Source organism: Corvus cornix, chromosome 13 (genome assembly GCF_000738735.6).
Source record: "Corvus cornix cornix isolate S_Up_H32 chromosome 13, ASM73873v5, whole genome shotgun sequence".
Classification (NCBI taxonomy): domain Eukaryota; kingdom Metazoa; phylum Chordata; class Aves; order Passeriformes; family Corvidae; genus Corvus; species Corvus cornix.
The window spans coordinates 9195005-9210989 of NC_046343.1; the positions used below are offsets into that span (position 1 = coordinate 9195005).

Below are 15985 nucleotides of genomic sequence, written 5' to 3' on the forward strand. Positions count from 1 at the left end.
GTCCCAGTAAGCGCTAACAACAGCACTGGTGAAAGTACTTGCAATTAGGTAAATAATTATAAACACATTTATAGGAATTCACCTAGGAAGCCAATCATGAGCCTGCTCAGGAAAAGCTCATTTCCAGGCAAATAGGTTTCAACATTAGTTCCTTCCTACTGCGGAAGGTGAGGGTGATTAGAGATGGATACCTGGGAGGAATGATCCCAGCCTGAACCCCTGTCTTCCAACCTCAGTGGAGGTTGTGGACAGCCAGCAGAGACGGCAGCACCTCCACTGCTGACCCAGGGAGCTCGTACAGCCCCGGCATGTATTTTTCTGGAGCAGGGTCTCACAGGAATGTGTTTTCCTGGCTACCGTCTGCTGTACTGGGCAGAGCATCAACGGTATCCATCAGAGGGTTGATAAAAATCACGTACTGGCAGCAATAAGGCACAGGATTAGCACTGGAGGAGAAAACCAGCAAATACTCAGTTTTAAACAGCAATGAGGCCAGAGTAAGTGAGAGGTGCAATGAGCAGTCTCAGCACCATTTCCTATTTTTCTTTTTTTTTTTTTTTTTTTTAATATCATGCAAAAGCAAGGTCTTTCAGCAGCCCTACTAGAAAGTATTCCCTAAGCTGTCTGCTGAGCAAACCTCGGAGATCCAGGAAACCCACAGGAGTCAGCTGCCACCTGCTTCCCAAACAGCAGAGGTGCTGCTCTTTTCAGGTATTCACCATTGTGCTGTTTTTAAAAGATGACTAAAACACATTAAAAGCATCCGTGTTGTGCCAGGAAACTTGCCTGGAGGCATTTAAGAAGTTGTATGCATGCCCTCCTTCCACCCCAACCCTCGGGCTGTTTGCTGTTACCTGGAGATGCAGACGCTGCCTGCACACCTTCCCCCTCCCACTCCCCCATCCTAGCATCCTAGCTCAGCTCACAGGGGTTGGTCACTAATTGTACCAATGAAGGTTGTTAAGATAAACCAGCTGATTTCGTGCAGAAACAGTAGCCTTTATGCAATTTTTGTCAACTTTGGCTGTGACAGTGGTTATTATCAGCTGAGGAGTTGTGAGCATCAAGTGGAGATGTTTTCTGCAGCTGCTGCAGCAAGATCACAGCCGACCTGCTGGTGCCCTTTAAAATGCTTCTCTCATTGAACATTCAAAAGCTGAAGGGCTTAGACACATTCTTTGCCCCTCATTTCATCACAGCTGACCCAATAACACACAAAGGGAGCTGATTTGCCATTGGAATGCCAGGTTTTGCAACCATGGCAATACGTAAATGTGTTTCCCTTCCCCCTTCTCAGGGAAACTAGCTGAAGGACAAAAGCCCAAGAAGAACAGAAAAGTTTGCCTGCTCAGTGAATCTGGAGTGAGCAAGCGGTGTCAGCCGGGAGGGACTCGCCAAGAGTGTCCAAAGTGCCCAATACAAATCCTGTGCAAGGGATTGGCAGCTTGCAAGATTCATACATGTTAATCTGCTTAGCTGAATTTGCTATAAGCTTGGCCCAGCTTTTAAGGTTTGCATTAACCTTCCAAACAAGCCTGTCTGATTTGTTTAGTCATTCCAGCACAACTTTTTGAGTCAGAAGAATTTAGCGTTTCCATGGCAGAAAACGGTAAGTTCCACTTGGACAAAGCTTGTATGAAAGGAAGTCAGAGCCTGAGAGGAACTTCAATGTAATTTTCACCTTGTGCACCCCGAGTTTCATGGGTTTGTTTTCTTCGATGCGGAAATGCCGATACTTCAATAGATAGAAGCTTTAGCGCAGCAGAACAAAATATTCACACCTTTAGTGAAACATGCTCATGTAGCCTGTGGCTCATTTTGGATGCTCATCTCACTGGTGATTCCTGCCCTAATCTTGTCACACGCCATTTCTCTGGGTGATTGCAGCCTATTTTCCAAAGGAAATGAAAAAGTCTCCTTCAGACGTGCAACAAAATCCCTGCAGCTAAATAGGAAAAAACTTTCACGGCTGCTTTGTGGCTGCTCTCCAGCCTTTCCTTTAGCTGGGCTGGTCGCACTGTGAACAAGAGTTGCTCTTAGCTGAAGCTGCTCCTGCTTTGCAGCGTCCCACCCTCCCACATCCAGCCTCTCCGTAGTGTTTATTTCTTTTCCTGCTGTGGATGCAGGCTGCAGACGTGCGGATACCGGGAAGGTGCAGCAGATGCTGGGCTTCATCCCCCAGCCCACTGAGCGAACGAGCAGCTTGGCTTCGGTCCCATCCCACCCCGCCCGCCGATGCTGAACCCGGCACTTGTGACAGGGAAAGGTAAGGCCGACGGCTCTTCTCGTGCTGCTTTAGTCATCACAGCAGAAGGCATTTCCGTCTCCCTGTACCTACCGGGAATAGCTACAGGAACATGCTGGCAGCATCCTGTTATTCTGAACGAGAACTGCCCCGCAAGTTCTTTCCCATGTTACCTCACCCCTTTGCTATCTGCCGTGTCCGTCTGTCCTGGCTGGCTGGGAGGAGCAGGACACACAGCAAGGCCCTGGGCACGGGGCTCAGCCACACTCACCTCTGCTCCTCTCTGGCCATCAGGCACATCCCTGGCTGACAAAACACCCTGTTTTACAGGAGGTTTTATAGGGGGTTTGGAGGGATGCCTGGCTCTTGCGCAGGTGAATGTAGGAATTGTGCTCTCCCATCTCCCCCACTGACAGTAACCTGCTCTCCTGTAGCAGCCCCTTCCTCACCATCTAGCCCCCAAACTTCCCAAACCCACAAACAAACACAATTTAATAATGAGGTGTTTAAATGCACTAGCACACTCTTACATGCAGAAGCAGCTGTTGCTAATAGAAACAGATGCTCCATTTCTGTAGAGGCAGTTTACTCAGGAATTGATACCAACACGGGGCCTCATCCTGCACGGTGCTGTTGCTCAAGGGGAGCAGAGAACCACGTAGGAGGTGCTGAGCATCTTTCCATAAATACCTTCTTGAAAACAGGCAGTGTCTGTAGCTGTTTGGAAAGCAGGTTTTGATTTCTCTAAAGTGTGAAATAGTTACAGGAAGAAGGAAAACATTCCCCCATCAACAGGATGTCTGAGCAAATGCTCTGAAAGTAGTCACTAGTGTAGAGCACATAAGCAATGCCACATCTCTGATCTCACATTTGATATTGTGGCAACTCTTTGCTACTGTTGACCATTAGCTTTAACATTAAAGACTAAAAACCCCATGGGAGTTAAATACTATTAAGGAGTTCATCTAAGAATTTATCAAATGGCATGTGGGCCACACAGCTCAGGCTGCGTCTGTGTCTATACTCACCCGGGAATCCCAAGGCATCCCTGAGGGCTTTTCTGCAGCAGTGGAAAATGATGGAAACGTGCTCAGTTGTGACATGGATGCGTGCACAACATGGGATTCCCCGGACATGAAGGTCCATGGGGGTTCAGGAATGAGAACGAGCAGGTGGAAATTGAAAGGCATGAAATATCCTGATGTTTTGGGGTTGTGGGTCCTTGAAATCTGCAGCTGGCTACAGGATCTCCAGACTCCCAAGCATCTGAGCATCCCAAGCCCTGCACTCTCTCAGGACACCTTGTACCCAGCTCCAGGGGGGAGGCAACTGTCCAGGCTGCAGCCTGTGCCCACTGAGTCATGCAATGCACCATCCCATGCCCATCCCATTAACTGGAATATCCCCCTCTGCGTTATCTCAACTGTCCAGAGGCGGCTGAGGTTGAGCCTGAATTTCCCATTTCTCTCCTTGCCTGTCTCTCCCAGGCAGCAGCAGGCAGAGGAGCCTGAGACACCTTCAGAAAAGCACACAAGACATGGAGCCCTTGATGAGGAGATGCTGCTCTCACTGCTGATCCGTACTGCACCTGCTTCTTTCCCTCCTATCATGGGAGGGACAGACATCCAGGTAAGCTCTTAACAGCTGTTCTCAATTCCTATTTCATTTCGAAGGCTGCTATTCCTACTTACAAGCAGTTGGATTGTGAAAAGCCCTCCTAACTTTCCAGTAACACTAGATCAATTAAAAAAAATTTCTCTCTGCCTACAGACCTTGCAGTCTCTGCATATTGTCTACTCTCAATGACAGTCAACATTATTGGTCAATATAAAACCCAAAATGACAATATCAGCATTTAATCTGGTTTCAATGGTAGATTCTCCTCTGATTTCTATAGGTGTAGCATCAAGCAATAAAAAAACCTCTGATTTTAGGGAGTTGCTGTTATTTTTTTTTTTTTTGTCTACAGAGACGGTGTGAAGCTCTATTACATTTTCCTCCTTCTGCCCTTAGATCTGCCTCACGCCTCCCATAAAATAACAGCGCCCTGTTCTGCTGGGAACTAAACAGAGAGCATAAACGATGGCTAAGTGCAGGCTTGCCTCTCCTGTAGCCACATGACAGAGGACTCAAGGTCCCTGCAGGACAAGCAGCCACCACAAAAGCTCGTCTGCTCAGTGAAGGAAGCCTCTGAGGAATGTGGGTTTGGGGTTGGAGCACTCCCCTGACACCCCCTGCACACACAGATGTTTTGTGGACATGTTTTATGGAGGTACCAGGAATTTCTACCCCACTCCCAGAGGAAAGCTGTGCTTACCTGGTGTCTGCTGCCGGTTAATCACAGCAGGACAAGAGCAGCACGTGCTGCAGCTGGCCCTGGGCTCTGTGTGTGTGCTCAGGATGGAGATGATGTTGGACAGGCAGGAGTCTCCAAGCCTTTCCTGCATCTGGCTACCTGCTGTGTGGGCTGGCAAGAGACCTGGGAGAAGATCTGACAGGTAAAGCCTCCACCTGCAGTCCCTCTGGGTGAGGGGATGGGCACAGGGTTCCATGGGATGCCTGAGGACAACCAGAGCTGGAGGAGACCTCTGGGGTCCTCTCATCCACCTCCACCTCAGAGAGCAATGACCATGCCAACATCATGCCTGGCAAATGCTTCCCCAGCCTGTCCTTAGAGACCCCAGGGACAATGTCTCCAGACCCACCTCTCCAGCTTCATATCTATGCTGTCACCCCCACCAGTCACTCAGCCGTCTTTTGCCACCCTCCCTCCCAATCAATCACATTTATCTGTCTTCTTTGGTTTTATTCTGCTGCTTTTTCTGTTCCCTCCCTGCCTGTTCTTTCTCTAATTTCTGACATTGATTTCAACACCTTTTGTTCCTCCTGATCCTTGTCTTCCTTTCCCAGATCCTCTTCGTGCCTGTCTCAAGCACAGCCCTAGCTGTGCAAAGTAATCAGCTTTGAAAACCTTTCCAAACTGTATTTTCCTTCTTGGAAAAATCTCAAAACCAAATAATAGATGTTTATTTTAATTAATGATAGACCACAGCCTAGTATTAAAATCACCTTCTGCTGACAGAATGCACTTAACTGACTCCTGATTTGCTCAGTCAATGGGGCTGCTGGATTCTTTCATTAATTCCAGCTGAGAACAGTGTCCCACAGCAGACTTGGCTCTGCACATAAACAGCACTGTAATTATGGAGCACATCTGTAGTTAAGGTTAAGGCAGTCTGCTTCTGCAACCTGTGATTTTTCAGGCTTCTAACCTGGCAGTGATGGGACCTGCTGAACCAAGACTTCTGCACTTTGCTCCTCGGTGAGTGTCTCATTGCAGCAGTGCTCCAGAGAGGCAGGAATGCAGTTTAAAGCTACATAAATTGATAATTGAGAACCCTTCTCACCTTTCACATTAGTCTTCCCATTAGATAACTGCAGCGAATCAGGGAGCTCAAGCCCTCAGTCCTGAGTCCTGTGCAGTCACATCCCTGGGACGGAAAGAAGTCCTTCCCTGATGTCTGGGTAGACAGAATGTCTGTGTCAGGGTCTGTCTCAGACTTCTTCCATGGACAAAAATCAATTATGACTCAAGTGAAATTTCTCTGACTCTAGGGCAGAACAACTCACTTGTTTGACCTTTGCAAACATCTTCTCTTAGTTTGATTATTTCACAGGATTGTGGAATCACAGAGGGGTTTGGGTTGGAAAGAACCTGAAAGATCATCTCATTCCATGCTCATTCCATGGGCAGGGACACCTTCCACTATCCCAGGTTGCTCAGAGCCCCATCCAAACTGGCCTTGAACACTTCCAGGGACGGGGCAGTCACAGCTTCTCTGGGCAACCTGTGCCAGGGCCTCATCATCTTCACAAGCAAGAATTTCTTCTTAATACCTAATCTAGACCTATTCCCTTTCTGTTTGAAGCCACTCCCCATTGTCCTATCACTACATGCCCTTATAAATTCCTTGGTTCCCCTATGAAGGTTTTTAGATTGTTTGGAAGGGGATTTTTTGAGGTAAATACGTAAATAATATTTTGCATTGAGAATTGAGTTATTGGCTGTGAATATCAGCACACTCCTTCCCCCTCTGCCTGGATAAACACACCATTGTAAGTTCCCAGTGGTGGGTAGGTATCTGGAGTGCCTCACTTTTACCATCCCCATGTCACATACCCACTGGTGACCTTTGTCATGCCACATGCATCTCCACATCCTCCAAGCAGTGGGTAAGGCTTCTAGAGGAGATGCTGAGCAATTGCTGCTGCCAGTTCCTGGTGTTCCTCAGGCAATCTCCATCCAGCCCTTCGTGTTTGTCTCTGAGGGGATGGGGAAACAGGATTCATTGACTGAATCTGACCCAAGAGGAGACACAGCCCTGAGCTGGGAAAAGCAGACAGACTTGCTTCACTGCAAGGCACCATGTGCTGCAGCTGCCAAAATCCCTGAGGGGAGATGACCCCCGGAGATTTATCTTCCATCCTGCCGGAGCCCGAACGTGGGGAGGTGCTGTGTGAGCGCTGGTAATGGGGCCAACCCCCCTGGGCAGCGGGGGCTGGGCTGTTCCTTGCGGCCATGGCTGGGATGCGTCCAGGATGAGCCGGGTTGTGTCACTAAACCTGCTCGTGCTGCCCCAGGTGTCATCCTGGCTGAAACACCTTCAATGACACCCCTCGAAACAGTTTTTCCAGACAGTGTTTGCAATACACCCACTCGTAAAACAGGCAATGCTGCTTTTGGCAGGATTGCTGCAAGCTCACATCATGCTCCAGCAAACCTGCTCACAGGCAGAAAAGTTTCTAAGCTGTCCGCTAAAGCGTTGAAGACAGACTTAAACAAATACCCGTTTGTTTCCCCCAAAGTTTGTTTAAATTACACACCTGTTACATCCCGGTTTTATGTTAATATTTCTCATTTTTTAAAGACAAAACGCCTGGACCTGAGACATCAGCCGGCCTTTTGCTGGCTGACACATCCCTAATAAGGCTACAGAAAAAGAACAAAGGTCTATAGTAGAAAAATTATTTTAAAATATATGCAGTTTTTTTAGAGTGAGCTGTTCTCAAAATCAAGTGCCAAATTTCTATTAAAAATTAAACCTTTAAACCAAACACCAGTCAGGTCCCAGCTGCTTGCAGGGGAAACTATCACGATCAAGCATCAACCGAGAAAAGTTTGCAGCCGCTCTGCCACATGCCCTCAGGGAAGGAGGTTTTCCAAGGCTGTGTTTGCAGCTTGCCTTTCTCCCAGCCAGGCACCAGGTAACGTTTGGGAGCCAGAAGCTGTCAAGCTGAAACCTCTCCTGCTAACAAGCTGCTCGGAAAAGGTGAGTTCCTTATTAATGAAGCCATAGCCAGCACCAGCACCGAGAGAACACAAATGACAGACAGTGCTGGGAAACAGCGGCCGCTGTGCTGCACATGCTCTGGACCTGTCAGCAGCAGCTCCAGTTTTTAATTTGCCCCATGCCCCAGTGAAGAGAATCAGAATAAATCAGGGAGTCAGGATGGGAAGTCATCTGTCCATGTTTCTTCTGTTCCACAGCAAACCAGAACCATATTTGAGGCTTTCTAGGAAAGGGTTCAGACAGGGATCACAGTGCCACTGAGCTTCCACCCTGCCCTGGAAACTGGGACACACACCCGGGGCTGTGCCTCCCCTTCCCCACACTGGTGTCTCTGATGTCTGATTTCAGTCACTTGCTGTCCATGGCTTGTCAGGAAGAAAGCATCTCCTCATTTCTTGTGAGCCAGAGGAAATCCTCTTAGAAGCAAATGCTGTGATGACACATTCCTGAAGATGGCACATGCTGTCCCACGGGGATGGTGCCATGTGTCACCTTGCAGCAGGTACAGCTGTGATGGCTGCCCATGGCTCTGATGGACCTGTGCAGATCTTAGGTGGATCAAGCATCACTCCATGAATTATCTTTCTCCTGATAACACATCTATATACATATACATATATGTGTATATATATATATATAAATACACGTACACATAGATTCACACATTATACAAAAATACAGACATATTGTATAAAATAACTGACAGCATTGGACATGAGGATGGGTTACTGAATATCTGGAATAATCAAAGAAGGCAACAATTTTTCTTTTTTTCCTACAGCAGAAGGGTATTTAACAAAATTACAATTTAAACATTATTTATAGGGTAACTTTGTCACCAAAACCTCGTGCAGTGGAAATAAATTAGGGCTCATCCATCAAGAGCAGATGCTGCTGTTCCAGTCTGCTCTGGTGCAGTGTCAAACCAGACCAGGCAATTTCACAGGATTTCACCAAGCCCCTGGAGCTGATCCGGTCGCGGCTGCCCTCGGCTGTGCTCGGTTAATGGCTGCGTGGTTAATCACCCTTTCAGCACGAGCGCTCCAGGTGAGATGAGGTCAGCACCACATCACGGTAATCTGGAGCTGCCTGATTCAGATAATCAAAGTCACATCCTCAGGGCTTGCCTCCACTGAGAAACCAATGTGAAACAGCCAGGATGGGAATTACCAGGATGGGAGTTATCAGTGCCACAAGCATTTGCCTTAAGTCCTCCTTCTGCCCCCTAAAATTAATAACCCCCAGTTCAGCCTAACCCAGTTCCCACAGCAAACTGGGCTCAGTGACCTGAAGGTAATTTCAGAGTGGAGGGAAGGTGTGATGATAGAAGTTAGTGTAAAAAGCTGCAACGTGGCAGTATGAGCTCTGCCTGCTCCTTCAGACGTTCCAGATGGGTCTTTGGACATCTTTCCCTTTGGAGGTAGGAGAGTCATCTTCCTTCTGTTCCTACCCCCTCTCTTATTTTAAGTAAGGAATCATGTTTTACTTTTCTCTATTTCTGTCTTATGAAGCTGGAAGCACAGATCAAGTTTTTCAAGTCCTTCAAAGTTTCTGACTTCTGCAATATCAGCAGCAAATAACCTCTGCTGCTATGAAGTGTTATTTTATCATTGTTAAGTGTCATTTGTCACAGAAGAATGACACTTCTGATTTCTCAGAATGTTCCCCATGTGAGAGACCTTGGTTTCCCCCTAATTAGCAAATTCCTTTCTGATATTCAGAAATAAAGGACATGTTACACTCTGAAATTTCAGGATTAACTGGAGGTCACATCCAGCATGGCTGTGAATCTCCTGAACCACGGAAGAGGTGAGAAGACCGTGGACAGTGTTGAATTATTTTTGTCAGAGAAAGATGATTTTATAGACTTTTATAATAGAACACAAGACCTTGGAAATTATTTCTGTGTGAGAAAATGACAGGGAAAAGCAAAGCAGCAAACCAAAGTGCCCCAGAGCTGATGGCTCGTCCCCAGAGCACTGTGCACAATGTCCTTCAGCTGACAGCAGTTTCATCAGCAGCCAGGCACGCTGCTTTTGCTCCAAGGTGCCTAAAACACACCAGACTGACAGCCCTTCACTTGCTTTATTGGGCCTGTTAGTGAGAGGAGCAGGCAATCAACTGGCAGACAGGCTAATTAAATTGTGTGTAACAGTGTGGACAAACATCCCAAAGTGACTCTCAGCCCGCTGTGGGTGCTGGACCAGGAACCCATCACCCTGAGGCCACAGGAGCTTTAAGGTAGAAGTCAGAGACAAACAAGGACCAATTTGGGCAAATTGTGTGAGATGCTGCTCCATTGTGCAGATAGATCCATTAAATCCTGTCTATCCCATAGAGGAGGGATTTGCTCTACCCTCTCTTTGATTAGGCGGCTCTACCCACAGCCAGCTGCCAGGATTCACATTCCCTCACCACCCTATCTTCACATTTTTTCTAAAGCTCTTCCCATCCTCGTTTTTTTTAAGGTTCTTCCCTGGTGTGAAAAACCTATTTGGACTTGGGGGAGAGAGTTTTCTAGTTGAATCCTATCGGTAAAGTGCCTTTAACAGGCAGCAAATTACTGTCCAGCATAAAAATATGAAAACCCAGGAGGAAACAGAAGGTAGGAAATCTAGGAAAATAATCACCCACATGGCCAGACTGAAGGCAGCAGATTGCTTTGCAAGCTTATCCAGACCATGTGCAATTATCCAAGATTTTTCCCTTTTAATTGTAAAGTAATCAATACCTACTCACTTGTGAACTTTAGTGAAAATAATGAACTGGCACATATTTATAGCAAAAGTCACAGCACATTAAGTATTCCAAAGGACTTATGTAAGCATCACTTTCTTTAATACAGCTTTAGAGAAAATGCTTTAAGAAGCTTTATCAGCATAAAACATATTTTGAATTTAATGGAAATTAGTAATTGGCATGGCAAAGTCAAAGCCATCTAAGTGGGATGACTTAACCCTGTTGGACAGTGTTTTTCACTAACTATAATGGTTAATCTGCCAGTTGAGAGGAAAATTCTCTTCTATTGTCAAATGCAGTGAAACAAAGGAGGAAATTTCTGCAGCTGATGGGGACTTGTGGAAATAAATGAAATATGGTAAGTTCTGTGGAATAAGGCGTGTTCTTCAAAATAAATCCAATTAACCCTAAATTGAAGAAACTGAGTCAGAGCTACGTCCCTGTGACTAAGCTAAGCACTGGGGCTTAGTCTGGCCTCAGCCTCTGTCTCCTGAGCAGGTGTTTTCTTCTGGCTAGGCCCGAGGGTGCTGACATGAATTTCCCATGGAAGTCCTTTGCTCTGAAATATTTACACCCTTTTCACACGCATTCAGTGGTTGACTCCAGCATGCATTTTAACATGCAAATGGCAAAGCCTAAGGCTTGGATTTTCTTTCAGGAGTTTGTAGCAGAGTCCAGGGTGGCCTAGTCCTGTGCTGTTAGACATTCCTGAATTTGTTCAATTAAATGTATGAATTAAACATACATTTACATATGAAGAAGCCTGGTGAGGCTTTGTGGAGTTTAATTTATACCCTGAAATTTGTTGAACATTATCTCTTACCCTGCCATTCTTGCAAAGAACACCCAACCCCACTTACCACAGTAGATGAATTTAGAAAAAAAGCTCATTTCTCTTGGGTCTCAGGATAATTTTTTCATTTGGGGTAGTTAAGGACACCTCAGGCTTGGGATGTGTCCTTCTGTAGCTACAAGCCATCTGCCAGCAATCATTCCTTCACAAATTCACACCAAATTCCCAGCTATCACCAAATACACCTCTAATAACTGAAAATTATGCTCCCTGCCAAAAGAAAGCCAAACAATTTTTGCTTAAAACCAACAGCATACCTTCAAGCTCCCCCCTACCAAGGGCAAGTCAAGTTTCTTATTTATCCTAAGTTCAGCCAACCTGTGGGTACTGCTGGGCTGGGCTGACTACAGCCTCCTCCTGGCCAATCCTTCTTGCTCACTCCTGCTCCTCCCTTATACTCAGGCTGCCATGGTGCTATAAAGACTTCCTGGAGCTGTTTAAAAAGAGATCACTTTGGATTACAAGACTTTGCCTGAATTCTTCTCTTTGCTGGCACTTATCACTTGCTGAACTTTTGGGTTCTTTATTAGAAGCAGCAACCAACATCAAAGCAAGAGCTGTTACCAAGGATTGTCGAGTCCCAGATGAAAGCCCAAATCCCACAGGAGTTAGAACAGTGAAAATTGTAGCCTTCTAAGATTTAATGAAATCTCCAGCATCCTTATGCCACTAAAATGAATCATTTCCCTTCAACAAAATGAAACGCCATACCTCCAAGGTTTTCTTGTAGTGCACTCAGCCAACTGTAATTTCTACTTTACATTTATATAATTTGCTTTTGTTATAAAACTCTGAACTCTGAGAAAAACACTGTCCACCAGTCACTGTCTTCCAGAACCTCCAGCACTGAACTGATAATGCAACCTTTCATAGAAATACTCCTTACTCTCCACCATGAACTCCTTGGGGCAAGAAATTATTTTTTCCCCTCTTTTTGTGTGTTGTGCCTGACACAGCAGGGGCCAGATTCCCATTAAGCAGCACATAATAGGATCTACAGCATAATGAGTGATAACAAGCAGAGTGGTAAATGATGTCATTTAGTGGATACTCTCCCTGTGGTTCCCTGTTGGCAGATTTTTTATTGAACTGACTTGTCTTCACAGTTTCCTACTGATCTAAAAGTTTGTCTCTATCATTATGCCTGTCTGATTCTCTATTTAATGCTTTCCTGCTGCAGCTCCTCATTTCTTGTCCCTCTTTTTCAGCCTGCTTCAGGGAATTGGAGACTCTGTTCCTGTGTAACCTTTTCTTCTTTTCCTTTCTTTTCCTCTCTCTTCCTGTTTCACTTCCCAGCTTGGTAAGCAGTGTGGACAGTCAAGTGCTTCTGAAGGCCAAAATGGGACTGCTACCACAGAGAAGCAGATTTACCCCTAAAGCAGAGATGATCCTCACAATCACACATTTCAGGAGACAATATTTCACACATATCACATAAACACGCAGCAGGAGCTAATACAAGGCTGCTTGGTATATTTCTATTAATCATCTTGGCCTCATCCCATCTGCCACCTCTTTGCTTTGATCTGGCTCACCCCACTCCCAATTTTATAGCACTTGATGCAGAAGAGCAAATTGAATCCAATCTCTCAGCACAAGCTCCAGCATCTGCTGTTCCATACTGGGGTCCCAGCACAGGCTGCTCAGTCCCATCCTCATCTCTCTTGTTTGTACCACAGCTCCCATTAGATCAAACGCAGAACGTATTAATTAATTTGTACCGAACTTGGAAGTCTCACATGCTTTGTTAGAAATAATCAAAATAGCTCTGCTCTGTGTGGAAACACCTTTTAACTCTATCTTCTCATTATTTGCAGGGCAGCAAAGCCAGGAGCCCCAGCTCACCCTGGGAGCTCATCTCTGCAGGTCAGGAGAAGGTGAGAGATGCAGCTGAATAAATGGAGGGATGGGAAAGCAAAACAGGGAAAGATAGGCAAAATTCCATGTTTTATGCCATGTGCTCCTTTGAATAACACTTATATGAGTGTGGTTTTCATTATTAACATTTTTAAAAGCTATTGAAATTTAAACAGAAGTAAATAATCAGAGCAGTGTGTTTACCTCCATCCTCACCTGTTTTTTATAACAGAATTTCTTAACAGTTTGTAAATTTTAAAGAAGATGCCTTTAAAATCATAACCACGATGTTTGTTTTATCACAGATACTGAGGCCAGGGTGTTTTCTGGCACAAGAGCCAGTGCAGGAGGCCAGGGCAGGAGGAGGCAGCACTGGAGTCAGGCCGTTCCAAGCCCTGTCTGATGAAGAGGGTGAAGTCCCAACAGCCCCAAACTGCCCTTTGATACCACGCCTGGGTTTTGTCCATGTGTTTCCCCCTGAGGAATATCTTGTTCTGCAGGGTCTCTGTCTGCATTGGCCATTCATGGATTTCAGCAGGTAGTGGTGCACAGCAGATCTCTAAACGAGACATGATTGTCCTTTTTATAACAAAATCAACTCAGTGAAATGATGAGCCTGGGTAAACGAATGGAAAACCTATCATCCAGCAGCATAATCTCACTTTTGCTTTCTTTTGGAGGATGATACCTCAGGCATTCACTTATTTGACATTCATTACTTTTTCTGGAGCCCAGCTGTGTTGGCTCTACCCCTCATTTCTTTTCTTCACAGTGCAAATCATTTCGATGCCTGCATAGCTCTGAAACAAAGCAGCCATTTCTACCTCCACTGCTCAGCCTGGTCCTTCTGCTGGAGATAATTCATGTGCCTGCTGTTCTCATCCATCCCTGGAAAGGGGGAGGGCTGGGCTATGTTTAATAAAAAATATCTTATACTGTTTACTGACCAAGAGTTGTTCGACAGATGCTCCATTCTTAGCCATGCTTAAATTATTCCCTAAGCAAACAATGCAAACTGCACACTTCATCTTACCCAACACAAAAATAAACAGAACACGCAAAATATATGGTTCTGGTTTAAGTTCCCATATAAAGAATACTGATTTCTTCTTTGCTTAAATATTTTCTGCATAATGTTTGCTCGGTGATTTATTCTTTCACTGGCTACAACAAATTAAATGTCAAAACCTGTTTATTTTATGAATTTTTAAGACTAATAGTGAGTCTTCTATTTCAGCTTAAATAATGTTGTTCATGAGATGCCTCTTGATGGATTGTATAAATAAAGCCAGATACAGAGATTAAAAAAAACAAGAGCTAGTTTTTTTCCTCCTTTTTTTTAGTTTACCAAAGAAGCAAGTGAATAAAGAAAACAGCTCTATTTTCCCTAAAACTTCTCAGGTTTTTGAGTCTTTTGTAGACATAAGAAAGGACACTACCTGCAAGATCACTGCAGATCTGCTTTGCTGCTTTTGGGTCTCTCCTACCACATCCTGCTGTGTTCCGTCTTGCCAAGAGGCTGGAGGGGATGGAGCTGGGGTGTCCCAGGGCACTGGGACCAGCCCACTCCATGTCCCAGTATGGCCCAGGCTCCGAGGGCCCCTGGGAAACTGGACTGGGATCCACTGAGGCCAGTCCAAACCACAGAGCCCCTGTTCCTTCCAGCCAGGGCCATCCCTTGAGCAGCTCTGCCCATCCTTGGACAAGCCAACACAGGCAGTCTGGCCCTCAGCCTGGCCTCACGGGTCATTCCTGCAGGGCAGGACAGACACTGCCATAAAGATGGATAAAAATCACTTTTCACCTTGACCTTTGAAATATGGAGCTATGTCAGGCATACCAGACACCAGGTCTCATTTGGAGTGAAAATGTCCAAGGAAGGATCTGAGCCATCACCCATCATGGCCCTTCATCCTGTACCAGCTCACTCTGGGCTCTCCAGGGCTGCCACATAGCTTGGAATAAGATCCTGGCTAAAGCCTTAGTATAAATATTTCCCACTAATTAAATAATTTTCTCACAAGCTGTAAACGGATTAAGCCTGGCAAAGACCTTTTGTATCTCTAAAGCCACCTTATGTTAATTCACAAACAAAATATACCAATTTATTTCACACAAGAAGGCAGAGGGAGTAAGAATCAATTTAGAAACATCCTGGCACTGCCGGGAGCTTCCTACCGTTTTCCCTGCCAAAGCAGATGTTGGGCTGTTCTCTTGCTTGCTTGCAGCTAAAACCCAAAGCAATGTGTAACACAGGTCCCCAGAAGAGACTGCCATCCATCTGCTGCCAGCAGCTCCTGCCAATCGCCGTGTGCTTGGAGCCCACCCAGGAGGAATTTTTGTATTAAGACTTTTGTAGCAGGGTCAGGAGCAAGCTCCTGCCTTGCTTTCACTACTGACAGTCTTAAAAGTGTCAGCAGGAAGGAGTGGAGGGGTTGACAGAGCCCAGTGTGTGTGTAAGCCACATGCTGCAGCAGGGCTTCACCTGGGGACATGTCAATACTGGCTTTTTGGATCTGTCAATGTCACTTCCCACCAAATATATTTAAAGAGAAGTCAAACAAAAGAATGAAACATCAGGGAACGAATGGGTCTGATTCGTGGGGGTGTTTCTCCAGATTTAGGCAATTCCACTCAAAACTCTGCTTCAGAAATGCAGAAAAACTGAACAGAGAGACCAGCAGTAGGAGCAGAGCAGCTTCTGTGAGTAGTGATGCAAGAGCAGTGATGCAGCCCTTGAGGGAAAAGAAGGATGCAGGTGGAAAGAGAAGAAAGGAGATTGCCTCAATTAATCAATTACTAATGCAGTGAATGGATTAACAAGATGAGGAAGGCTCAGGGGTAAAGAAATAATGCTCTGGCTGTTGGTGAGCTCTGCTGTTCCTGCTGGGATCAAGTGGCAGCCCTGGCGGGTCCAGCAGGGCTGCTGGGCTCTCAGCA

General features: G+C 45.8%; 1 protein-coding gene across 1 annotated transcript; it reads left to right on the forward strand.

Annotated features, from left to right (window-relative positions):
* Positions 1–1631: 1631 nt before the first annotated feature.
* On the forward strand, positions 1632–15327 carry LOC104689614. The gene is made up of 5 exons (XM_019286103.2): positions 1632–2266; positions 3733–3874; positions 13006–13065; positions 13351–13583; positions 13818–15327. Exons 1-5 carry the CDS (start codon positions 2121–2123, stop codon positions 13903–13905), a joined length of 669 nt encoding a protein of 222 aa, XP_019141648.2. The 5' UTR covers positions 1632–2120; the 3' UTR covers positions 13906–15327.
* Positions 15328–15985: the final 658 nt, after the last annotated feature.